This window comes from Dicentrarchus labrax, unplaced genomic scaffold, assembly GCF_905237075.1.
Source record: "Dicentrarchus labrax unplaced genomic scaffold, dlabrax2021, whole genome shotgun sequence".
Classification (NCBI taxonomy): domain Eukaryota; kingdom Metazoa; phylum Chordata; class Actinopteri; family Moronidae; genus Dicentrarchus; species Dicentrarchus labrax.
The window spans coordinates 11,532,477-11,558,757 of NW_026136722.1; the positions used below are offsets into that span (position 1 = coordinate 11,532,477).

Sequence of the window (26,281 nt, forward strand, 5' to 3'; positions counted from 1 at the left end):
AATATCATCAAATATTTGATGCACTCACCTCCATGAAAAGCCTGTCAGTTAGAGCAGGCATCCAAGTATAGTATGCTTGTCACCTTGTTGCTTGTTAGTGATAGGTCCATTGCTTATACCATGATAAACATATTGCACACATAGCATACCAGAAAAATACAGTCCAAAAGTTAAAAGATGGTTTTATAGGCGGTCTATAGATGTATATACATTTTACAAACCTGTAAATATTTACTATGCGAGTAATGTTTACAGATTACTTAATACTAAATAGCTGAAGTGCAGAGCATGGTTTCTGAATGATTTGTTCCAGTAAATACAGAGATTTATTTTAAGATCAGATTTCAGTTGGCACACTTTATGATAAACTGTCAGGGTCGTTTAATTTTAATGTCACAGCCAGTGCTACGTCTCAATGGTGAAGAAGTGTCAGAATGTCACTGGTGTACAGTTGCAGGGAACATGTGATGAATGAATAACACTCTCTGGTCAGACTCTGTTGACTTAAATTAATTAGGTTATTGTAGGACTGCATGTTACAGGACTGCACCAGAGTTCTGTGTCTGTACAATGTGGTGTCAGCTTGACAACAACTACTCCACCAGCCTAGACATACCCACAGAACAAGGTCATAAACTCAACTCAGATAAGACCAAAGATAAGTGGTAACATTTAAAGATTTAAGTTTAAAGTTATGGTAGAGTTGCCCACTTGAGTTCAAAGGTCTGTTCAAAAGATACAAAAGTAATTCAATCTACATGGCATGTTCAGATTATTGAAATTGCCCATTTCTATCTTTTTTTAACTGGTTTGTGTACTACTCCTATTTTTCTACCTTTGAATGTGTGGCTATACTAGTAAAAGTTCACTAGTAGCTATCTGTTGGTGTTTATTCTGATCAGTCACCTTAGAAAGTAAAGGCACTTAAGCTTTTCTCACCAGAGAAGAGGCATTAAGGGACCATGAAACGATCTTGGTAATATAAACTCAGAAGAAATTAAAGCTAAAAACCTGTTCTGCATCATCTCTATTGATGTAGATTTCATGAAATCATGTAATCCGTTGTTTTCTCTGTGTTGAAGGATGCTGGTTATCGACTCTGACTGAATAGCATAAAAAACACAAGGTTTTCTGTTGATAAAAAAAGAGCATGGTCCAGAGTGGTCCAGTGCACTATAACTGCAAGCTATTAACATTTTCTAAGAAGTTGTATTTTTAAAGCAGAAAGAAAAATACTTAAACATTTCCATCTAATCCTCTAATCTCTCTATATTTTTGAAAATGATTTATTTTCATTAAGTCAGACTATCTAAGATTCATCCTCTTGTGTAACTTAAAAAAAAAGAATAATTAACTGGTTGTTTACATTGTGATAAAATCCTTTACTGGACCTGATAAGGGTTGACTTATATGACTGTGCAATGTGGTATGAAACAATATCAGGTTTAAAATTGGTATGTGTCTGATGAATGTGTCTGATGACGTCTTTTCCGTGAAGGTGACATAGCATCAGTCGAAAGTGAAAAAGGCATTTGCATGTCATTTGTCAACCTCCTGCATTGCAGATTCTGTTACGTGTGTAGTCACTGACTTAAGGTAACTTGTGTAGAGTGAAACTTGTGATATATAGTTGTATGTACATACATACTGGTCTGTATATATGGTCATTTCACACATTTTGCATTATAAGCATTAGTTTAACAGACAAAATACAGAGTAAATTTTATTGAATGCAGAATGTTTATTGCAATATTACAGTGTAAAATGAAATCAGGTTCATATTATATGAACTCTTCTTATGTGGCTTCTTATTCAGCAGACTCGCCCTGGAAGAAAAACCAGAACAATGGAATTATTTCAAGGCTTAACAAATTATTGGAGATTTTTTACTTGATGTTTAAGGAGTGTTTAAAAACTGGATCATCTTATATGTGATAGTATGTATTTGCCTCTAAAACATACATAAGAAAAATATTGGCAATATTTAAAACATACATAAGAAAAATATTGGCAATATTTAAATCATAGTAGAGAATTACCTTCCCACTATCACGGCTCTTGGTTCTCAGCTTGTTGACCTGGGACTCAGCAATGTCCGCACGCTCCTGAGCTTCCTCTAGCTCATGCTGGACCTTTCTCAGTCTGGACATGTGAGTGTTGGCCTGCTCTTCCTGTGAAGGGTTTGGAGTTTTATTGGCTTTGTTACAAGACACTTAATGATGGTATTGTTTATTCTAAAGTGAATGATTGGTCAGTGTTGTTGACTTACAGCCTCCTCAGACTGTCTCTTGTAAGCCTTGACTTTGAGCTGCAGCTTGTCCACCAGATCCTGAAGTCTGGTCACATTCTTCTTGTCCTCCTCAGTCTGTGCAGACAAATGATTGTAAGGGGTCTAAAATAGGGAATTTAATGTGCTGTTTTGTGAAATTAATTACCTGGTAGGTCAGCTCCTTCACTCTCCTCTCATATTTACGGACTCCTTTAACAGCATCAGCTCCTCGTCTCTGCTCAGCCTCAACTTCAGCTTCCAGCTCACGCACCTGAGGTGTGATGATAAATAATTAATCAAAAACTTTAGTACTGATAAAGGCTGAAGTTATTATTCTAATTAAATGAGCAATTTACAAAACTTAAATATTTTAAGCATTGATGGCATATTCAGTTCATACCCTGGACTCCAGTTTCTGGAGCTGCTTCTTGCCACCCTTCATGGCGAGGTTCTCAGCCTCATCCAGACGGTGCTGCAGGTCCTTGACTGTGACCTCCAGGTTCTTCTTCATCCTCTCCAGGTGAGCACTGGTGTCTTGCTCCTTCTTCAGCTCCTCAGCCATCATGGCAGCCTAAAATGATGGGCAGTTTTGACATGAATGGTTAAGCATCAACAAGTATTAGGAGAAGTAGGATTTTACATACAAAAAATCCATAAGACTCACATCAGTGATAGCCTTTTTGGCTTTCTCCTCAGCATTTCTTGCTTCCTGAACTGTATCATCCACTTCACCCTGAACCTGGACAAGGTCAGCCTCCAGCTTCTTCTTGGTGTTCATAAGACTGGTGTTCTGAATATTAAAGAAAGTCACATTTAATTAAATATACTTGGTATTTAAAGTCAAAGTCCATTTGTGTATTTATTATGTGCAAAGACATTTTTTGTATATTAATAACAACACACCTGAGAGTGAAGCAGTCCAACACGCTCACTGGCATCAACCAACTCCTGCTCAGCCACTTTGCGTCCTCTCTCTGTCTGCTCCAGAGCGGCTCTCAGCTCCTCAATCTCAGCCAGCATCAGGCCATTTCTGCGCTCCACCATGGCAACCTGCTCCTTCATGTCTTCCTGTCCTCTGACAGCATCATCAAGGTGCAGTTGGGCATCCTGACAACAAATAAATAAAAATTCACCTTCTGTACTATTTTTTAAACTTTTTAAAACTAAATTATCATATAAACCTTACCTTGAGCTGTCCTTGGACATTCCTCAGTTGTTTCTGGGCCTCAGCAGCCTGCCTGTTGGCATGGCTAAGCTGAATCTCCATCTCATTCAAGTCTCCCTCCATCTTCTTCTTGACTCTCAGGGCATCATTCCTGCTCCTGACCTCAGCATCAAGAGTGCTTTGCATGGAGTCAATCACCCTCTGGCTGTTCCTCTTGATCTGCTCCATCTCCTCATCCTTCTCTGAGAGCTTCCTGTCAACCTCACCTTTGATCTGGTTGAGCTCAAGCTGAATGCGGAGAATCTTGGACTCCTCATGCTCCAGTGTACCCTTTAGATTATTTAAGAAATTATTTTAATAAAGGTCAATAAGGGTCTTGAATGAATACTGACATAGATTCATTGGATTTAATTTAATTCAAACAAAAAACATTTTCCATTGTTTGAAAATGTATTACCTCAGCTTCTTCCAGTGCTGACTGAATTTCAGACTTCTCAGTCTCCACAGTCTTCTTGGCTTTCTCCAGCTCATGAATACTCTTTCCAGTCTCACCAATCTGTTCAGTCAGGTCTGAGATCTCCTCTATAGATTAACAAAAGCCAAATACAATAATTTAGTCAATGTAGTATACATATTCAGGTTATTGAATGTGTAGAGGCTTTTACCAACCCAAACACTCATAAACTACAAGACTAGAGGTCAAACAAGAACCCTTACAATTGCTATAAGTCACATTCAAAGTATTAAGACTGGCATACGCTGCAGGTTCTTGTTCTCTCTCTTCATGGTCTCCAACTGATCTAGAGCCTCCTCATAAGAGTTCTTCATCTTGAACAGTTCAGTGCTGAGTGAGCGAGCCTCCTTCTGAGCTCCTTCCAGCTCTGCCTGGCCCTCCTCATACTTCTGCTTCCATTCTGCAAGGACCTGGCATAATAGACGAGTATAAAATGATGACTTACTATGACAGATTTTGTTTCATTCGAATTAATGGGGTCTTGATTTCCTGTTACCTTATCAAAGTTCCTCTGCTTCTTGTCAAGATTGGCAGCCAGAGCATTAGCTCTCTCCACATCAATCATGAGGTCCTCAACCTCACCCTGCAGCCTCTGCTTGGTCTTCTCCAAAGAGGCACACTTTGAGTTTACCGCCTCAATGGATTCCTCAGCATCCTGCAGGCGCTGGGCTAGCTTTTTCCTGTTGCAAAGAAGAATTTGTTTGTGCTTAATTGAACAAAAATATGACAAAAAATGTATTTAATTATGAAAAGGTAGAAAGTGTAACATACTTTGCCTCCTCCAGCTCCTCAGTGCGCTGGATAGCATCAGTCTCATATTTGGATCTCCACTGAGCCACCTCGCTGTTGGCCTTGGACATTCCTCGCTGCAGCTCAGCCTTGGCCTCCTGCTCCTCCTCAAACTGCTCTCTGAGCAGATCACAGTCATGGCGGGCTGACTGAACACCATGGGCCAGGGCGTTCTTGGCCTGTTAAGCACACATTTTAACAGACCAAATGTTTCATGCACATGCTTTTTTTCTCTTTAAGGAGGCTGTAGTTGACAACATTTTCAGAAATTATATTTCTTCCTCTCAATGACACCTCTCAATTGATCCTTTAATATTAGACTTGAAATAAATTTAAGTTACTTTTAATTCTATATTCTATAATATAGCAATTTAATTCAAATCAGTTTTACAAGGACAGTAATGTGTATATGGAATTTTTTGCTGATGCATTTAGATATATATATTTTGTTTGTAAGTAATAAAATATGTGACTTAAAAGAGGAGAAGCCTATTTATACCCTGTAACAGTCTGTCAACTTTCAATACCTTCACTTCCTCTTCAATTTGTCTCTTCAACTCCTCAATCTGCTGAGTGAAGGCCTGCTTGCCCCTGGTCAACTGGGAAACAAGAGCTTCCTTCTCCTCAATCTGGCGAGAAAACTCACCTGAATGACAAAATGTTTATGTGTTATTAATGATAATGATAAAGATAATTTTCATGATTTAATTATTTCTACAATACAGGACACAATTAAACATACATGTTGCCATTTAATGTGTTTATGTACCATATATGACAAACTCTCAACAGAGTGGTTTTATTACCGTGACTTACCATTCTCTGTCTGCAGCCTGGCTTTCTGTGTATTAATGTCATTCAGCTGGCGGACATTCTCATCATTTTTGGCTTTGAGTTCACTCAGCTGGTCCTCAAGTGTTCTGCACATTTTTTCCAAGTTGCCCTATGAACAACAAACCGTTATTTAAGAACAGCAAATTAAACAATGCAAATGTTGAGTACTACTTTGTCTAGCAATCCATTCAATCTATTGTTATACTGAATAATAAGTGATGACTTAAACACAGGGGTGATTAGTACTATACTCTTATGATGATATTATTTATTCTGACAACTTGTAAATATATATTTGCTTTTGTGTTCTTGACATGACAAAAGAGGGAGATCCCTCACTTTTAAACAAACCCCACACCTTAGCTTTGGCAACAGCTTCCATGTTGCTGGAGAGGTCATCAATCTCCATCTTGTACTCGCTCTTTTCCTTCTCCAGCTTCTGCTTGACACGCTGGAGGTTGTCGATCTGCTCTCCCAGCTCTGCAACACTGTCGGCCTGCTTCTTGCGGAGAGCTGCAGCGGTAGCCTCATGCTGCAGGGTTGACTCTTCAAGATCACGACGCAGCTTCTGGAACTCAGCTTCACGCTTCTTGTTCATCTCAATCTGAGCAGCTGTCGCTCCTCCAGCTTCCTCAAGCCTCTCGCTAATCTCCTCAAGCTCCCTGGAGAGGTCAGCCCTCTGCTTCTCAACCTTAGCCCGAGCAGCTCTCTCAGCTTCAATCTCTTCTTCCAGCTCCTCAATGCGAGCCTAGATTGGATGATAGAAGGATTATTAACTAGAATATAATGTGTTGTTTTTGATTTACCAAGTTGTCTGATACTGTATGTATGTTGAATATGTCACCTGGAGCTCCTTGATCTTCTTCTGGAGCTGAGCACCAAGAGACTGTTCATCTTCAATCTTGCTGAGTAGTTGGCTGGTCTCAAAGTCTTTCCTTGATAAGGAAACAAAGAAAGATTTCACTGTCAAGGATTGTACTGTTGTTGTAGTGTAGTGTGTGAGATGCTGAAAAGAGGATTGATAATTTAAAGCAAACAAAAAACTTACTTTTTGATTTTCTCCTCAGATTGCTGTTTGTCATTCTCCAGATCCATTATGGATTCTTGGGCCAGTTTCAGATCTCCTTCAAGCTTCCTCTTGGCTCTTTCGAGGTCCATGCGGAGCTTCTTCTCCTGCTCTAGTGATCCCTCAAGCTATCAGATTGAATAATTGATTGAATGATTAAAAACTGTTTAAAAGACAGCAATACCATGAAATCAAGCTTCAAACTAAATCTTAAAAAGTTGACAGTATATATTGGTTTGAATTTGTATGATGGAATGTCACGTTTTAAACACAAGCTACTTGATAATAGAAACACACTACTGAAACAATTGTCTTCTTACATCATCCACTTGCTGTTCCAGCTTTGTCTTGGCCTTGGTCAGAGTGTTGACTTTGTCTTCCTCTGCCTGGAGATCATCAAGTGTTTGCTGGTGGGCCTCCTGGAGGGCTTTCTTCTCCTTGGTTAACTTGGCAATGGACTCATCTTGAGATGCCATCTCCTCTGTCAGGTTTTTCACCTAAAATGATATGTGAATGAAAGGTGCATTATTCATCACCATCATGGTATATCCTTATAGTCTGTTTAAAAGAATGTAGGTGTAAAATCATTTGAACCTTGTTTTCTGTGGCATGTTTCTCCTTCTCCACTTTAGCCAAGGTGAGCTCCAAGTCATCAATGTCTTTCTTCAGCTCAGAGCATTCATCCTCCAGCTTCCTCTTCTTGGCAGTCAACTCAGCATTGATTTCCTCTTCATCCTCCAGTCTCTCAGTTGTCTCTTTGAGTTTGGCCTCGAGCTGGATCTTGCTCTTAATGAGTCCCTCACATCTTTCCTCAGCATCAGAGAGGTTCTCAACTTCCTATTACACATTTTGACACAAAAACTGAGTTAGTTAGTTCTTTTATTTTTGAAATATTCACTGGTTTTAAAGACAATGAAGGTATGTGACCACCTCTTCTCTCAATGTGAGCAACAGTGTTCCATTAGCGAATATCTTTCTTACTTACTGCAGCCACTTGCAGTTGTAGGTCATTCTTTTCCTGCAGCAGGGAAACCATCTTTTCTTCCAGTTCCTTCTTCTTGGCCAGGGCAGCAGCCAGATCTGATTGCATCTTTTCATAGTTCTCCTTCATCTGCTGGAGCTCCTTCTCAGTCTCAGCACTCTTCAGAAGAGGCTTGATCTTAAAGTAGAGTTTCAGCCATGGCCAGTTCTTCACATTCATGAATGAACGGATGTTGTACTGGATTGTATAGATAGATTCTCTGGAAAAAATCAAAGAAAGTATTATTTTATGACAGTGTTATATATTATTGTGTAACATTTTACTGTATACATTGTACTGCATATATATATATATATTGATTTCATCATAAGAAACACTACAATTCAGTATACTCTGAGAATCCTACCTCCTCTCCATCATCTTAACAAACTCCTTCCTCATAACATATCCTCTGCAGAGTGCCTGAGTCATGGTCACCAGTGTAGCCAGTTTCTCATCTCTCATCTCCTCTAGAGTACCCAGCAGACCAGCTTTGAAGAACACCTATGTTGTATTATTGAGAAAAAACCTTAAGCAAACATGTATACAATATTTAGAACTACAAAAGTAATGTAGTCTATGAGAATTTACCTTTGTGTGACCAAACCTATACTGAGTGTGGTCCACATCAATGGAGCCTAGAAGCTTTTCTGAAGCTTTCTTGTTGTCAATGAACTGTCCCTCGGGGATGACACTGGCATTCAATACTTTGTATCTACAAGAGAAAATTAAGTTGTTACTTATATGTACCTCCTGGTGTTTTACACCATAATAACACAATAACCAAAATCAACTTGAATTACTCATACTGACAAGTTACCTCTGCTTAAAGTCACCATAGAGGATTCTGCTGGGGAAGCCCTTTCTGCAGATTCTGATGCCTTCCAGTACACCGTTACACCTCAGCTGGTGGATGACCAAGAAATTCTCCATAAGACCTGCACATTGCAAACTGGTTGTATTAAAACATATCTGTAATGGAAATGGCGATTTAATACCATGTTACACACAGTACACAAAACTGGGTTATGCGTTTCTTACCTGGAGTTTTTGTTTCATTAGGAATCAGGCAACGCACAAAATGAGGGTGGGTGCTCCTCAAGTTGGTCATCAGCTTGCCCAAGTTCTCCTGTTGATCAGCAACATAAGATAATAAGTCATCAATATATTAAGAGGGCATTTAAACAGGGGTTTAATTGATATATGAAACAGTACATACTCTGAAAAGAGCAGACACAGTCTGGAAGGAACCACCCTTCTTCTTTCCACCCTTCTTGCCGCCACCAGCAGCCTCTGGTTTGCAAAACATTGAACTTCATTAATGGGACTAAATAAATAACACTATAGTAAGTATAAGTTTCTTCTCTGTGGAATTTGTATCTTTTAACTAAGTCACATATATTAGTATATTACTGCAGAGCTGTCATCAACTTTGTCCCAAACCAAATGTAATAGACATGAACACACAACATTATTAGCTGCACTTTCAAGAGTTAGTTCAACCATGTTGTTAACTATCTTGTACCATTAGTAGTAGAACATAGTCTGATGAACAATTTGTGATCTTTCACAAATCCCAGATATTGGTCGGGACAATTGTTTAATTATGATAATGCATACCATCTGTACTGGGTACCAAGCTCTTGTTTCTTACCCTCAGCTCCAGCATGAGCTGCATAAAGCATGGCCAGCAGTTTGTTTGAAGACTTCTGGTAGAGCTGAACAACTGAGTCATTCAGGGGGTCCTTGTTCTTGTCCAGCCAGCCAGTGATATTGTAGTCCACTGTACCAGCATAGTGAACCAGGGAGAAGTGAGCCTCAGCCTTGCCCTTGGCAGGTTTTGGCTTTTCAAAGGCCTTGGTCTTGCCAAGATGCTGATCATGCAGCTTGTTCTTAAAAGTTGTGTCAGAGGCCTTGGGGAACATGCACTCCTCTTCAAGGATTGAGAAGATGCCCATTGGCTGAGGGGAAATTTACATCAAATGTAAAAAATTATACTGAGGATGCACATTGTTGGATCGTTGGATTGGATTTGCACATGAATCAAGAAATCACATGTACAGTTACTGACCTTCTCAATAAGCTCAATGCAGGCAGCCAAGTCCATACCAAAGTCAATGAACTCCCATTCAATGCCTTCTTTCTTGTACTCCTCTTGCTCCAGGACAAACATGTGTTGGTTGAAGAACTGTTGCAGTTTCTCATTGGTGAAGTTGATGCAGAGTTGCTCCAAACTGTTGAACTGTAATTAGGGAAAAGTATTTAGAATTTCCTGGCAAAATAAGGTTGTATTTTAAAATCGCTCAAATAGTTTTCAACAACTCACATCAAAGATCTCAAATCCAGCAATATCCAACACTCCAATGAAGAACTGTCTTGGCTGCTTTGTGTCCAACATCTCATTGATACGGATGACCATCCACAAGAACATTTTCTCATAGATGGATTTGCACAGAGCGCTGACAGAATTGTTGACCTAGAAAAAATGATTTTAGTGTACAGATTTATCAGAATATTATCATATCAAAATGCAAGTGTTTCCCTTTTTTTAAACATAAAGTTTTCTTTTTATTACCTGTGGCACGGTCTGACCTTTGGTCACCATCTCATTTCCGACCTTGACTCTTGGGTAGCACAGAGCTTTCAGCATATCAGCTGAGTTCAGGCCCAGGAGGTAAGCGATTTTGTCAGCCACTAATGGAAAGAAACAGTACTAAGTACACATTAACTTGTGTGGTATTTTGCACACCAGAAAACTTGTATACAGGACACAAAATTAGGGCCAGTCACCAGAAAAATGCTGGTAAAATATACAAGTGGCTAGTAGATTTGCTTCACTCGCCAGCCAAATGGCAATTTCAAACTATTGAGTGGCTGGTAAAATTTGAACACTAGCCATTTGGCCTGTGGACAGAAAAGTTAATCATGCACCCTGCTTGCATGATGATGAGTATAGTTTTTAGCAATTACCCTCAGTGCCATCAGGCTCAGCCTGCTCCTCACGCTGCTTCTGCTTGAATTTAATGTTACCATGATGCATCACAGCTCCAGTCAGCTTGAAGATGTTTATCTTCTCGTCAGCAGTGAAGCCCAAAATGTCAATAGCAGTCTACATTACAAAGGAAATTAATTTATAGATAGTTTGAAAACATTGATTCATTCTTTTTTAAAAACAATGAAGTGTGATCTTACGTCTGTTGCAATGAACTCCTCCACATCATCGATGCTTTTGACAGTGATTTCACCCTGACTGATCATTGGGTAGTCATAGGGGTTGGTGGTGATCAGAAGAGCCTCTAAAATACCAGAAACAAAATACATGAGGTTTTCCTATGATTGTTTCTAGTACTGTTACATTTTTGTTTAGCTAAGATCGACTATTAACTTACCCAACAACTCAGGCTTGTGGCCAGTCATCAGCTGATAGAAGATATGGTAGCTCCTCTCAGCAGATAACTGGAAGGTTACTCGAGACTTCTCCAGCAGATCTAAGAATTTACAAATTCAAATGGAGACTGTAAAATAATGGCACTACAACATTTTGTTAATATTTAAAGCCAATGCATCTTTTACAGCTTCCTTCTTATTGCCTTACTTTTAACACCAGTGATTGCAAGTATCTATCCATCCCTTGTCTTTACCTTTTCATCCTGCATACGGTTGTGGGGAGCCAGTATGGGCACCCGCATAGCCACATATATTCCACAAAATCACACAAACATGCCACAGCTCCATTGAATGGTAGTCAATCTAATCCCTCTGTGTTATGGTAGTTTCCATGTGAATGTATGTAACATCTTGTTGCCCACTGATATATATTTCCTTGCCCACAACTGCTTAAAACTCTGAATGTCAAGTCAAGTCAGTGTCATTTGTATAGCCCAATATTACAAACACAAGGCTTTCCAATCTGTATAGCATATGTCACCCTCCATTCTTAGACCCTCAATTTGGGAAACCCCGCAAAAAAAAAAAACTCTTCAGGAAGAGCAACAAAGGAGGCATCCCTTTGCCAAGACAGACAATAGATGTAATGTGTAAAAATCTGAATTACTATGGACAACCAGGATGACAAAATTTTGATAGATAAAATAAATTAATAATGAGTAAAGGTTATTCTTTTAGATACATAAGTTGCAGTCATTCTCATTCATCCTTAATATAACTTAACTCATGTCATGGTTAAAACTTACATGTTTCAATATCAGCTGAAGACAGTTTTCCAGTACTGCCAAAGTGGATCCTGATGAATTTACCCTAGACAGCCAGATCGTTATTAACATTACATTTTATAATAAAACAATAAGAAAAAGAATCCTGGAAATGATCACTTACAAAACGAGAGGAGTTGTCATTCCTCACAGTCTTGGCATTACCATAGGCCTCCAGCAGAGGGTTGGCCGCAACAATTTGGTCCTCGAGGGAGCCCTGCAAGAGAAGATTGTAGTTATATAAACTGAGCATCCAAAACAACCTTCCTCTCACAAACAGTTTCATCCTACCAACCAATCAATTGTACCTGCATTTTGCCAGGTGTTGGCTCAGCCTTCTTAGATCCAATAGCTGCAATTGTTGCAAAGTACTGGATGACACGCTTGGTGTTGACAGTCTTTCCTGCACCAGATTCTCCACTGAGGAATGGGAGACACATTATCAAGACTTTGATTCATTATCATAAAGTTTATAAAGATTTAGCATAATAGTTTGTTTTATACTCACGTAATCAGGACAGACTGGTTCTCACGATCTGAAATACAAACACTTCACATAAGTTCCATTTTTACTTAAATGTAAATTTTCCCTCTGTGTATTTAAATTTCACCACAAGTAACTTTGGTCTTACCAGTGAGCATGAACTGATAGGCATTGTCAGAGATGGAGAAGATGTGGGGTGGAGCCTCAATCCTCTTCTTGCCTCTGTATGCTCCCACACATATGGCATCATATACGGGAAGCCACTTGTATGGATTCACGACAACGCAAAACAGCCCAGAGTAGGTCTGTAATAGTAGAAAATAAACAACATTTGAACATATGCATATATACAGATCTAAATAATTATATACATTATATAAACAATAAAGTAAAAACTTTTTAGCATTTAGCAACCATTTAGATACACATATTCACATACATTAGAATTAGTATAGTATAGTGGAAACTCACGTAGATCATCCATGATGCATAACGCTCTTTGAGGTTATACAACACAGATGGCTCATTGAGGTGAGTCATCATGGCCATGTCCTCCATCTTGTCGAACTTTGGAGGATTCCTGGGATGGATTTCATCCTCTTTTACAGTGACCGTCTGAATAGAAAATAGAGTTAAAAGTAAGACATCGATATATTTACATTTCATGTAAAGTTTTATCAGTTAGATGACATGGACTCATCACTGTTAGGGTCTGTGAAAGAACCTATTCACCTACCTTCCCTGCATCTGTCTCAACCGTGGCTTTGCCACCCTCTTTTTTGACAAGTTTGCCCTTGACATACATCTCATCCGCATCAACCACAAAGTATGCAGTTTTAGCATCAAATGGAGCAGTCTGGGCCTCAATCCTCTCCTTCTCTGGCTTTCGGAGGTAAATGGCCGCAGGGCCATACTGCTCCATCTCCGCGTCTGTGCTCATGGTGGCACTTTATTGGAGACTGATAATATGAGAGATTCAACCATAAGTAATATGTTTGTTACAGAACCTGCAATTGAGTAATTTCCATTATTTTTGTTTTGAAGAATTTACCTCAATTGATGCAAGCTGAAATTTCTTGGTATCCTGTATGGCAAAAAACAAGTTTTAGGAAGACCAATGTAAGCTTTTGTAATTTAATCTAATATTAAAACAAACAAAATGAAGATACAAACATTAATATAAAAAGAGTCTAAGTTAAGCAAAGTAATTAAAAAGTGAAACATTTAAGCAGCAAAATTATTAACAGTGATACAATATAATAATGTGATAGAGACATGCTATCTGCACTCACCCAACTTTAATGCCAATCAGTTGGAGCAGATGTTCAGAGCTGGTGTTTTTATATACAACGAGCCTGCCTCCTCAGCATAACTGCCCCACTCAATTTGGTCAGGAATGCTTGACACCTTGTTGCTTGACAGTGATATGTTCTGTATATATAAATGCAAAAGAGTATATAAATGAATAAGCATGTTTCATCTTTTACATATATAACTACCATTTTACATAGCTATATTAAAAATGTAGTTATGTTTTGGTTTTATATTTTATTGCATTACAAATACAGTATAACCCCATCTGAAAATGTAAGGATGTTGGATTTAATTGAATAGTTTCATGATGTGTACCAAAATACACAAGGACAAGTACAGTGTCAAATTAAGTATATCATTTTTATTTTATTTCATTTATATCCACATTGATGATATATAACTCAAATTCTGGTATTTTAAAAGAAATACCCTCTAACACAATCTTGAAAATTAATATCATTGTTCAAAAAGTACTTCCAGTAACAGATGACAACAACAAGATAGTTAGGTTGATAGATTTTTGGACTTGATTCTGCTTATAAATACTGAAAGTGACAGTGATGTCCACAGTATACCCAATGGTAATGTGCACTGCAGCATTTGAAACTCTATATTTATTATTTTACAATTATTTTAAATTAAATTCATAAGTTGATCCAGTTAATGGTAGGCACTTGTGTCCGGTTCATTTTGATATCACAGCCAGTAACAAGTTTTAAATTTGGAGAAGCACTGAAATGTCACTAGTGTATAGTTACAGGACATCCAACATTCAGACTGATGGACTTTCCATTAACGCTGGGCAAGGAACAGACTTTAAGAAGGATTGCCAACTCAGATCATTTAATACCAGAAATATGTTCCTCACAAATAGCAATAATAATTTGCTATGAGGAATGAAAATTATGCAGTTTTTGAATGGAAAGGTTTTATATACTGACTGACTGGCTGTCTGACAAGTTATTTAATGAAGAGAGTCTGGGATCATGTCCAAGAGCAACTTTCATTTCCAAGTTTTGCACAGACTTGGCTTATTATTTGCCATTGTATCAGCAGATCACGAGGTATTACAGTGGTCAAAAATAAATCCAGCTAAGGGAGGGAGCAGTGATTCGTATTTGGCATAGAGAGAAGGATATATTTATAGGACACATTTAGATATGTTGTTAACACCACATCCCAAGTAGAAAGAGATTTATCTTCTCAAATAATTTATTTATTACTCAAATGTATTTCTATGAAAATAATAATGTCTGTGTATGCCAGTTAAGGTAATTGCCAGGGAATTGTTAAGTACAATACATTTTGTATGTTCATTGTTGTTCTTGTAGGGTCTGGTAGAATAGCCAGAAAAGTGCTGAGCTGACACACACAACATTAAGCAGCACTCACAGCCAAAACAGGAAAATGACTGACTTGCTCCACATGTTTTTAGCCGGTATTATTGTAGAGTATGTTACAGATAATGTAATCTAAGGCTATAGTGTTTGTCAGGTGTGCAGCAGTGTTGCTGTAGTTAAGTTTACAAAAAAGTTATTGTTGCTGTAGTTAAATTTACTCTAGTAAATAACAAGGATACTGAAGGTTCTGCTTTGTAGCTGAGATTGAGCTCCCTTAAAGACTCTCCTTGCTCTCCTTTGCAGAAGCAACCAGACCACTTCTTTTGACTTTTTAAGGGGATTTACATGATATACATGGAGGCCCTAAGGCAGTCTACCCAAAAGTATCACATAGCCAGTAAGCAACACTGTGTTATGTTGAGTAACATGTAAGTAGTAGTTATGTGTCACACATTTTGTCTACTGCACCCTTAAGTAACCTCACTAATGGCAGAATCTGTGTATCACAAGAACAACACCCATAGCTGACATGACTCATACACTTTCCGGAGCCAAATCACATACCACTTTGATCCATCTAAAGGTTGCTGGCCCAATCTGTGGCCTAAATTGATGTGGATCAAATAGAGAGCAGTTTGTAGTCCTGGCCAGCTCAACAAACCAATACCTATCCCAGCACTGTCGAACCAGGCAGTCTTATCCTCCACCTCTCTTGTCAAACCTTTCTAGGAGCTTGGAGAACACATTAGAAGCCATTATTTGGCAGTCCTTTCTTTCACTTGGTATTGTGGCTACTTGTCAAGCAGGGACAGGGGAACGTGGCGTAGGGGCTGATGACTTGACACATGACAGCGTTGAGGACGGGCTGGTGGTTAACAGCTGTGGGTGACTCACAGAAATGAACCAAAAGTCTTTCTTCCTCCAGACCTCACACATAAAGATCACTTCTCTTTTTGTGTTTGAAAGACCACCAAACACTTTTAACTAGAGCTTAAACAATTAATCGATTAGGTGATCAACAGAAATATTATTGGCAACTAATTTGATAATCTATTGAATTATGTTTTATAACTAGGTTTGGGAACAAAGATTACGCCTTGCACTCGTCTCATTTCTGCTCAAAAGGTACTTAAGCACATCTTATCCGTTCACTCCCTCATTGACTCAGTTGCTCCAAAGTGATTTATATTTGCTGATTTTTATTGTTTTATATTGAATATCTTAAGGTTTTCCACTGTTAGTCATACAAGACAAGCAAATTGATTAAGTGAATAATTGAGAAAATAACTGCCAGATTAACCAATAATGAAAATAATTGTTAGTTACAGCCCTACAACAAGACATTCAACATCAACATCTGATTTGTCCTAAACCACTTCAGAGCAATCTGATTTCTTACTCCAACACTTTTTGGTTTCATTTGGCTTTTTCAAAATTGGATATTTGATCTGCCCAAGATGCATGAAGTAGTGTAGATAATGAGGTATAAATGATAAAGTTGTATATTGCCCAACCCTAATATCCTTTCTTGCGGATGCCTGAGCCAGATCTGATAAACTTTGAATACAGTACAGTATAATACACAAACTCCCAAAATATAATGTTTTGTTAAGTATTTTGTGCATTTAAATCACTGGCTTTAATTTGATTACAGGTTTTATTAAAATAGAACTTAGTCAACATTTGATTCTCTACGTCAATATACTAAATATGGGTATGATATGTGCTGTGAGGGAGATCAGATTTTGTAAGGGGCCTGTGTTCTTTATTTGATGACTGCCCACATATTCAATTAAGGGAATGCATGATCAAAAATAGAAAGGCATCTGCATGTCTGGCCTTGTGTGCCAGTAAGCATAAATTAATGGCAGAGACTTCTGGAGTAGAACACAAGGAGATATATGCCTGTGTAGATTTCATCAGTAATGTGTGAATTCTGCCTAACACCTAACCATATGTCCTGCTTTACTACGTTACAGAGACATCCTGCATAGCCAATGGATTTAGAATCTATTGCTTGTACAGTAAGTGTTTGAAGAAGGCTTTGCATCACGTATGCACAGATGCTTTAGCTTTGTTTCCAATGGTTCCCATTGATAAAGGAGTCTATAAGTATTTATTGCTGACAGCTCTGAAATTGCTTTGGTTCAAAGAAGATGTAGTATGGCATGCTTAACTTTCTATATGAAAGTAGAGGATTTCTGACATTTCTGACAAAGTTTTTAAAAGATGTCTGATGTTCCTAAATTAGCAATAGACTGCAATTGGTATTTGTGCTATGACATCAAAATTGCAATCTGCACTGAGAAGTCAGAATTTTAAAGATTATTATGGCATTATTACATTTCAAATAGTAGACAGTAATAACATGAGCTAAGCTGATTCTTTTCTTTGTCTAAATTTCACCAAGGTACATTGTATAAGAGATTTAGATTAACTAGTTTTTAACTGTGTAAAAAGTTAGATATTAACATCTAATTAGTCTAAGATCAGGAACAGTTTTTAGTTAGACCCTCACTCGCTATACTGAATAGTAACTTTAAATTGGATTTTGTCTTCCCAGCACTAACTGGATACCAGCTCTAAGTGAGAATGCAGCTATGGGGAAGATTGTCCAGATATATTAAAGCATGTGCTCATTGTTTGATTTGCTCATTCAAACTTTGTATTAAATATTCATTCTGTCACATTCTGACATTTTGCATTAAACATGTGTACTACTTTATCTAAATTATTGTTTTTGTGACGCTACATTGATGGTGAGTAAATGGTCAATGTCAACCAATTGAACCATCTTCAGCTTAATCTGCAGTATGTAGTAATATATTAAGTTTATGCTTATATTCATGTAGAACTACTATAACTTATTTCAATCAAATATATATATATATTATATATTATATATTCTTGAACTATGTGCAGTTCTCTTCTGTCCTGTTGTATATGTCTTAGGTCAGAAATTCCTTCTCTGTCCATAAATAAAATATTTATTTCCATGTGATGTAGAGTGCTGAACATATTTTTGACTTTGTAAAAAGTGTTGACACTGTTTATTACCCATCTGTAATAATTGTATTGTAACTCTAACATAAAAATGTGAATTAATTGTCTTTCTGTGGTTATATTTTGCCTGTGATTCTGTATTCTTCTTAGTGAAATGTGAAGGTGTTTTAAGGTTGACACCTGACACTGCCATACTCATTGCTGAAAGCAGCTATGGGGAATACTAAGCCCAAGTCATCTCAAGACTTGAATGGACCTTTCCCTGTGGGTATAAGCTCCTCATCTAGCCAACCAGATATCTATACTGCCAGGCAACCACACATATTCCTGCAAGGTTAATTTATGCAGCTTCATTTAACTTCTGGGTTAAACACTGTGACTTTTATCGATAAAACAGACTGAATGCAGTTTATTTACATTATAAGAAGACAGTTAAACAGTTCATATTTTATGCATTAAAAAAGATGTTGTCTCTTATTCAGCACTCTCAGCCTAGAAGAATGAAAGAAAAAAAATGTCAGCATGTAATAATCATCTTTGCAAAGTGATAAATAAGGGTATTAATAATACATTTAGGTTATGGGTTAATTTAAACAATCTCATTAAACTGCCCCATAGTAATTTTCTGCAAAATATGAAAAGACATGTGGTTACCTTTCCACTATCACGGCTCTTGGCTCTCAGCTTGTTGACCTGGGACTCAGCGATGTCGGCACGCTCCTGAGCTTCCTCCAGTTCATGCTGGACCTTTCTCAACCTGGACATGTGGCCATTGGCCGATTCCTCCTGTAAAGAGGTTGCAGTTAAGAGTGTGTTGTATTTTTTTAATATTCTATTGTATAACTATAGTTTCTTTATGTCATAATTGATTTGTGCTACCTATATGTAAGATCAGAAAACATTTAACTTACTAGTCTCTTGTAGACCTTGACTTTGAGCTGCAGCTTGTCCACCAGATCGTGAAGTCTGGTCACATTCTTCTTGTCCTCCTCAGTCTATACAAATTAAGATTTTTTTCGAAGGAAGACAAAATCAAGGCATGAAGAACTCACTGTAGTTTTTAATTAAATAATAAATCACCTGGTAGGTCAGCTCCTTCACTCTCCTCTCATATTTACGGACTCCTTTAACAGCATCAGCTCCTCGTCTCTGCTCAGCCTCAACTTCAGCTTCCAGCTCACGCACCTGTAAGATGATGATAAATAATTAATCAAAAACTTTAGAACTGATAATGGCTGAAATTATTATACTAACTGAAAGACCAATTTACATCCTTAAACTTAAATATTTTAAGCATTGATGGCATATTCAGTTCATACCCTGGACCCCAGTTTCTGGAGCTGCTTCTTGCCACCCTTCATGGCGAGGTTCTCCGCCTCATCCAGACGGTGCTGCAGGTCCTTGACTGTGACCTCCAGGTTCTTCTTCATCCTCTCCAGGTGAGCACTGGTGTCTTGCTCCTTCTTCAGCTCCTCAGCCATCATGGCAGCCTAAAATGATGGGCAGTTTTGACATGAACGGTCAAGCATCAACAAGTATTAGGTGGAGTAGGATTTTACATACAAAATAAGACTCACATCAGTGATAGCCTTTTTGGCTTTCTCCTCAGCATTTCTTGCTTCCTGAACTGTATCATCCACTTCACCCTGAACCTGGACAAGGTCAGCCTCCAGCTTCTTCTTGGTGTTCATAAGACTGGTGTTCTGAATATTAAAAAAAGTTACATTTAATTAAATATTCTTGGTATTTAAAGTCAAAGTCCATTTGTGTATTTATTATGTGCAAAGACATTTTTTAATAACAATAACAACAAACCTGAGAGTGAAGCAGTCCGACACGCTCTTACACCTTAGCTTTGGCAACAGCCCCCATGTTGCTGGAGAGGTCATCAATCTCCATCTTGTACTCGCTCTTTTCCTTCTCCAGCTTCTGCTTGACATGCTGGAGGTTGTCGATCTGCGCTCCCAGCTCTGCAACACTGTCGGCCTGCTTCTTGCGGAGAGCTGCAGCGGTAGCTTCGTGTTGTAGGGTTGACTCTTCAAGATCACGACGCAGCTTCTGGAATTCAGCTTCACGCTTCTTGTTCATCTCAATCTGAGCAGCTGTCGCTCCTCCTGCTTCCTCAAGCCTCTCGCTAATCTCCTCAAGCTCCCTGGAGAGGTCAGCCCTCTGCTTCTCAACCTTAGCCCGAGCAGCTCTCTCAGCCTCAATCTCTTCTTCTTTGTTGAAATGTTGACAGTATATGTTGTTTTGAACTTGTATGATGGAAATGTCAACTATAAACACAAGCTACTTGAAGAGTACACACTATTGAAACAATTGTTTTCTTACATCATCCACTTGCTGTTCCAGCTTTGTCTTGGCCTTGGTCAGAGTGTTGACTTTGTCTTCCTCTGCCTGGAGATCATCAAGTGTTTGCTGGTGGGCCTCCTGGAGGGCTTTCTTCTCCTTGCTTAACTTGGCAATGGACTCATCTTGAGATGCCATCTCCTCTGTCAGGTTTTTCACCTAACATGATATGTGAATGAAAGGTGCATTATTCATCACCATCATGGTATATCCTTATAGTCTGTTTAAAAGAATGTAGGTGTAAAATCATTTGAACTTTGTTTTCTGTGGCATGTTTCTCCTTCTCCACTTTAGCCAAGGTGAGCTCCAAGTCATCAATGTCTTTCTTCAGCTCAGAGCATTCATCCTCCAGCTTCCTCTTCTTGGCAATCAGCTCAGCATTGATTTCCTCTTCATCCTCCAGTCTCTCAGTTGTCTCTTTGAGTTTGGCCTCGAGCTGGATCTTGCTCTTAATGAGCCCCTCACACCTTTCCTCAGCATCAGAGAGGTTCTCAACTTCCTATTGCACACTTTGAACATAAACTAAGTTAGTTTGTTTGTTATTTTATTTGTGAAAGAGTTTAATATTTACTGGTTTTGAAGACAGTGAAGGTATGTGACCACTTCTTCTCACACCTAGATATCTGAAAATGTGAGCAACAGTGTTCCATTAGCGAATATCTTTCTTACTTACCGCAGGTCATTCTTTTCCTGCAGCAGGGAAACCATCGTTTCTTCCAGTTCCTTCTTCTTGGCCAGGGAAGCAGCCAGATCTGATTGCATCTTTTCATAGTTCTCCTTCATCTGCTGGAGCTCCTTCTCAGTCTCAGCACTCTTCAGAAGAGGCTTGATCTTAAAGTAGAGTTTCAGCCATGGCCAGTTCTTCACATTCATGAAGGAACGGATGTTGTACTGGATTGTATAGATAGATTCTCTGGAAAAAATCAAAGAAAGTATTATTTTCCGACAGTGTTATATGTTATTGTGTAACATTTTACTGTATACATTGTACCGCATATATATATATATTGATTTCATCATAAGAAACACTACCATTCAGTATACTCTGAGAATCCTACCTCCTCTCCATCATCTTAACAAACTCCTTCATAACACATCCTCAGTCAGTTTCTCATCTCTCATCTCCTCTATAGCAGTCATTCCCAAACTGTGCCGTTAGATTCTAACGGTTAGAACCACAACATGGATCGGTGGATGGCATATTGAACCAGATCTCAGATTGAGGCTGTCATCACTGGAGCCTGACTTCGTGAAATTAACGTCTGCAAAGCAACATCATCCATCTCATTAGGTGAGCATTTATTTTTATTTTTTTAATATAGGCCTATATTTTTTTCATTTTATTTGGGTGAATTAATATTAACGAAATAAAAATGATAATAGCTTTCCCCTTGAACTAAGCCTACTAGGCTTATAGGCCCACTGGGCTTACTTTGAACTTATTCTCTCTCTCTCTCTCTCGCTCTCAGGCAGACAGACAGAGAATGTTCTTCTTACTGTAACGTTATAGATTTAATAATACTACATTGTTAAGGAAATTAGTTGTTGAAATGAACCTGATTATGTCATCCGGCGCTTGAGTAAATAAATAAATTAAATATGTGGCAGCAGTTGTGTGCAGTAAACTTTCTTTTAACATGCCTGTTGTATTGGAAAGTCATATTTCCGCCTGTGCCCTATTTTCGCCCTTTTACGAGTGTGCGTCACTTAATATTCATTTCGATACTGATGCGATGACCAGTTATAGTTTTAGTGCTAGTAGGCCTATTAAGAGGTGCGGATTAATTCAAGTAGGACTGTGTGTAGACATTTTATTATATATTTATTTTATATATTATTATATTTAGTAAGTCCATGCCAAAGTCAATGAACTCCCAATCAATGCCTTCTTTCTTGCATTCCTCTTGCTCCAGCACAAACATATGGTAGTTGAAAAACTGTTGCAGTTTCTCATTGGTGAAGTTGATGCAGAGCTGTTGAACTACAGGCAGATAATCAGTTAATTGGAAATGCAGTGTTTAAAAAAACTTTTTAAAAGTAAACTTTCCATTCAGAATATTATTGGCATCCATTTCAGCGTCTCGCCCTCGCCATCCACTCAAAACGTAACGTCTACTACTCTTAAACAAGTGTGTACGGCGTGCCTGTTGTTTTGTTTCCGGTCTAGCTAGATCCGGTGTGGTGTTGTAGTTTTTCTAACGTTACTAGTTGTTGCAACAGCATGCGAAAAAAAAGTGTGCTATAGGCCAAAAAGAACGTTAATCTCGCGATAAAAAAATTGACGCCGTTAAAATGGGTTTGTGTTAACGCCGTTAATAACGCGTTTAACTGACAGCTTTATCAGAATATTATCATATCAAAATGCAAATGTTTCCCTTTTTTTAAACATAAAGTTTTCTTTTTATTACCTGTGGTACGGTCTGACCTTTGGTCACCATCTCATTTCCTACCTTGACTCTTGGGTAGCACAGAGCTTTCAGCATATCAACTGAGTTCAGGCCCAGGAGGTAAGCGATTTTATCAGCCTCTGATTGAGAGATACACAATAAGTATTAAATACACGTTAACTGTGTAGGATTTAAAATGTGGGACGCACCAGAAAACTTGCATGATGAGAATGTAGTATTGTAGCAATTACCCTCAGTGCCATCAGGTTCAGCCTGCTCCTCCCGCTGCTTCTGCTTGAATTTCATGTTACCATGATGCATCACAGCACCAGTCAGCTTGAAGATGCCCAGTTTCTCCTCAGCAGTGAAGCCCAAGATGTCAATTGCTGTCTACAATGTAAATGAAGTTACTGGTATGTAAAACATACTATCTATTAAGTAAATAAAATTAAAGTAAATTAAGTCTTACATCCATTGCAATGAACTCCTCCACATCATTGATGCCTTTCACAGTGATTTCCCCCTGACTGATCATATGGTAGTCATAGGGGTTGGTAGTGATCAGAAGAGCCTCTAGAGAAGGACAGTAAAAATATATATAGGGTTGTATATTATTTTTTGTTGTATTGTTTGACTTTGTTTTAAAATTGTGTAATAACATACCCAAGAGCTCAGGCCTGTGGCCAGTCATCAGCTGATAGAAGATATGGTAGCTCCTCTCAGCAGACAGCTGGAAGGTGACACGGGACTTCTCCAGCAGATCTAAGAATAACAAATTTAATTGTAAACTTTGAGATTACTGTAAAACATTATAATGTATTACTTTATAGGACACCAGATTTTAGTCCAGATGAATCTTGACCGACACCATGTTGGAAACTTACATGTTTCAATATCAGCTGAAGCCAGTTTTCCAGAACTGCCAAAGTGGATCCTGATGAATTTACCATAGACAGCCAGATCATTAATAGGATCAGTTTGTGTAACTTAGCACCAGAAAAGATATTTCCTCCATTACTTACAAAACGAGAGGAGTTGTCATTCCTCACAGTCTTGGCATTACCATAGGCCTCCAGCAGAGGGTTGTCTGCAACAATTTGGTCCTCAAGGGAGCCCTGCAAGAGAAGATTGTAGTTATATAAACTGAGCATCCAAAACAACCTTCCTCTCACAAACAGTTTTATCCTAGATAATTTAATTACCTGCATCTTGCCAGGTGTTGGCTCAGCCTTCTTAGATCCAATAGCTGCAATTGTTGCAAAGTACTGGATGACACACTTGGTGTTGACAGTCTTTCCTGCAGCGGATTCTCCACTGGGGTAAGGAAGACACATTATCAAGATTTTGCTTCATTATCATAAATTGTATAAAGATTTAGCACAACACTTTGTTTTATACTCATGTAATTAGGACAGACTGGTTCTCACGATCTGAAATACAAACACTTCACATGAGTTCCATTTTTACTTTCCTTTCAGTAAGTTTTTGTTTAAGGTCAATTTTGACCTCTGTGTATTTCAATTTCACCACCAGTCACTGGTTTTACCAGTGAGCATGAACTGATAGGCATTATCAGAGATGGAGAAGATGTGGGGTGGAGCCTCAATCCTCTTCTTGCCTCTGTATGCTCTGACAACCTGAGCATCGTACACAGGAAGCCACTTGTAGGGGTTCACAACATTGCAAAACAGCCCAGAGTAGGTCTGTAATAGTAGAGAGCATAAACATAGTGTTACGATTTAGATACACATGCTTTATATACATATTCACATACATTAGGATTAGTATAGTATAGTGGAAACTCACATAAATCATCCATGATGCATAACGCTCTTTGAGGTTATACAACACGCAAGTCTCATTGAGGTGGGTCATCATCGCCATGTCCTCAATTTTTTTCATACTTTGGGGGGTTCCTGGGATGGATGTCATCCTCTTTTACAGTGATCATTTCAAATGCAATGGTCAATCAGATTGATGTTGTTGTTGTTCTCAGTCAGTTTGAATTTAAAATACAATGATAAACAAATAGTTCACCAAATGTTACATGTGCCCCCTGGGACATCCACTTCAGCCACCTGTCTGATTTCTCTCTCTCTCTCTCTCTCTCTCTCTCTCTCTCTCTCTCTCTTCATGTACTCAGCCTGGCGATGTCCACACTGCCAGATCGTAGTCTCTGCTAACTTTTACAGCTTGCTCACACTGCCCACGTTTGCGAAGCAGAACGTCTTGATTTTTATTTTGGCGCCCACAGATAGAGCGGTCACAGGCGCGTCTCAGCTGTGTGTGCAGCGACGCTTCACCGGAGAGTCTCCCAGCAAAAGAGCACAGTGAAAGGATCTCTTACAGTTTAAACTTCCTTTTTTTTGTGAAAGAATTTCTGGAAGTGAGCTGGATGAAGGGCAGTCTCTCTCTCTGGTAAACAAACCACAAAGTGTTTTCTGGTTGCCACTCTTCACATTTATGTTTAAACTATAAAATCAGCTGGTAATCTGCCTAATTCTGTTCTTTATTTTCCCCTTCCAGCTTTGCCAGCCCGGACTCCACAACTCTGCTTCTCTTTGGACTCTGGATCAGCACCCTCAGACTCCCTCTACCCAGCTCAGATCCTTACCATTGCCTTCCCCTCACCCATCCTCAGACTTTTCACAATAAATACCCTAGTACTTCACTACGGCCTCCCTCTCTGTGTCTGCACCAGGGTTCACTAGGTTACAACTAAGATATTGTTTTAAATAAATATTAATGTTATCATCCTATACAGAAAGGGTCTTAAATGGAAATTGATTTGGTAGTGAATCACTTACCTTTCCAGTATCTGTCTCCACTGTGGCTTTGCCACCCTCTCTCTTCCCAAGTTTATCCTTGAGGTACATCTCATCTGCATCAACCACAAAGAAGGATGTTTTGGCATCAAAAGGAGCAGTTAGTGCCTCAATCCTCTCCTTCTCTGGCTTCCGGAGGTAGATGGGTGCCGGGCCATAGGCCTCCATATCTGCGTCTGTGCTCATGGTGACACTTTAGGGGAGACTGAAAAGATGAAGAGTCCACAATAGTGTTAACATGGTCTTATATCAAGCTGATGGTGGAGATTTCATGTTTTTTTAATGGGAACATCTTTTACCTGAGCTTGTTCTGAAAAAGAATGAGTAGAGTCTCTGATGGAGTCACAAGATGCTATAAAAAAAGATTAAACATGAGTACAATAAGTTACAAATAAGTTTGTAATTCTAATTTCACAATTTAGTTCAGTGAATTTGAAAACAGTAGTGGGTAATGGTGGATATAGTCTTAAATAATATATGCTAACTCCATTCAGTTTAATTATTAAAGTACAGTACTCTCCCATCCACTCAACTTCCCTAAAACCAGATAAATAGTATTGCCCTTAATGATCGTTTAGTGTATAAATGTAATGAGACATGGTGTGAAGTAGATGTCAGTAAAAATTAATAATTGTGTGTTTTTTTTTCTTTCTTTCTTTCTTTCTTTCTTTCTTTCTTGCTTTCTTTCTTTCTTGGAAGAAACTAGTCCA

The 26,281-nt window shown here is 38.5% G+C and overlaps 2 protein-coding genes and 1 pseudogene across 3 annotated transcripts in view; all 3 read right to left on the minus strand.

Moving 5' to 3' along the window:
- LOC127357082 (myosin heavy chain, fast skeletal muscle-like) overlaps positions 1 to 12,857 on the minus strand; it is a 31,432-nt gene extending 18,575 nt beyond the window's left edge. Inside the window, exon 1 of one of the 2 annotated variants that reach the window (XM_051389252.1) lies at positions 12,825 to 12,857. In XM_051389252.1, the coding sequence (XP_051245212.1) occupies positions 12,825 to 12,833 (9 nt within the window). In that variant the 5' untranslated portion in view covers positions 12,834 to 12,857. Of the gene's footprint in view, positions 1 to 10,628; positions 10,639 to 12,824 lie in introns of those variants that run through there. The other variant, XM_051389254.1, reaches the window with a different exon arrangement.
- Positions 1,759 to 13,312, minus strand: LOC127357084 (myosin heavy chain, fast skeletal muscle-like). Its single transcript, XM_051389256.1, has 39 exons — positions 13,090 to 13,312; positions 12,825 to 12,968; positions 12,502 to 12,658; positions 12,378 to 12,405; positions 12,178 to 12,289; positions 11,994 to 12,086; positions 11,852 to 11,915; positions 11,048 to 11,146; positions 10,851 to 10,954; positions 10,629 to 10,767; positions 10,234 to 10,352; positions 9,985 to 10,134; positions 9,730 to 9,900; positions 9,313 to 9,619; positions 8,878 to 8,951; positions 8,700 to 8,787; positions 8,479 to 8,596; positions 8,250 to 8,373; positions 8,026 to 8,162; positions 7,623 to 7,878; positions 7,232 to 7,474; positions 6,958 to 7,134; positions 6,620 to 6,765; positions 6,416 to 6,506; positions 5,930 to 6,319; positions 5,554 to 5,680; positions 5,265 to 5,383; positions 4,720 to 4,916; positions 4,445 to 4,628; positions 4,193 to 4,358; positions 3,892 to 4,016; positions 3,456 to 3,764; positions 3,173 to 3,376; positions 2,934 to 3,059; positions 2,670 to 2,840; positions 2,436 to 2,540; positions 2,270 to 2,365; positions 2,040 to 2,171; positions 1,759 to 1,826 (listed from the first exon to the last, which is right to left on the minus strand). Exons 1-39 carry the CDS (start codon positions 13,291 to 13,293, stop codon positions 1,809 to 1,811), a joined length of 5,814 nt encoding a protein of 1,937 aa, XP_051245216.1. The 5' UTR covers positions 13,294 to 13,312; the 3' UTR covers positions 1,759 to 1,808.
- Positions 13,313 to 18,432: 5,120 nt separating this feature from the next.
- Positions 18,433 to 25,925, minus strand: LOC127356781 (myosin heavy chain, fast skeletal muscle-like; annotated as a pseudogene).
- Between the last annotated feature and the right edge of the window lie 356 nt (positions 25,926 to 26,281).

Excerpts from the sequence above, each read along its gene's own strand:
- LOC127357084 (XM_051389256.1), bottom strand. The coding sequence starts at position 13,293 with ATGAGCACAGACGCGGAGATGGAGCAGTATGGCCCTGCGGCCATTTAC. Across the intron at positions 10,135-10,233 it reads AAGGTCAGACCGTGCCACAG|GTCAACAATTCTGTCAGCGC; the intron begins GTAATAAAAAGA and ends CATTTTTTCTAG. Across the intron at positions 3,377-3,455 it reads ATGTCCAAGGACAGCTCAAG|GATGCCCAACTGCACCTTGA; the intron begins GTAAGGTTTATA and ends ATTTGTTGTCAG.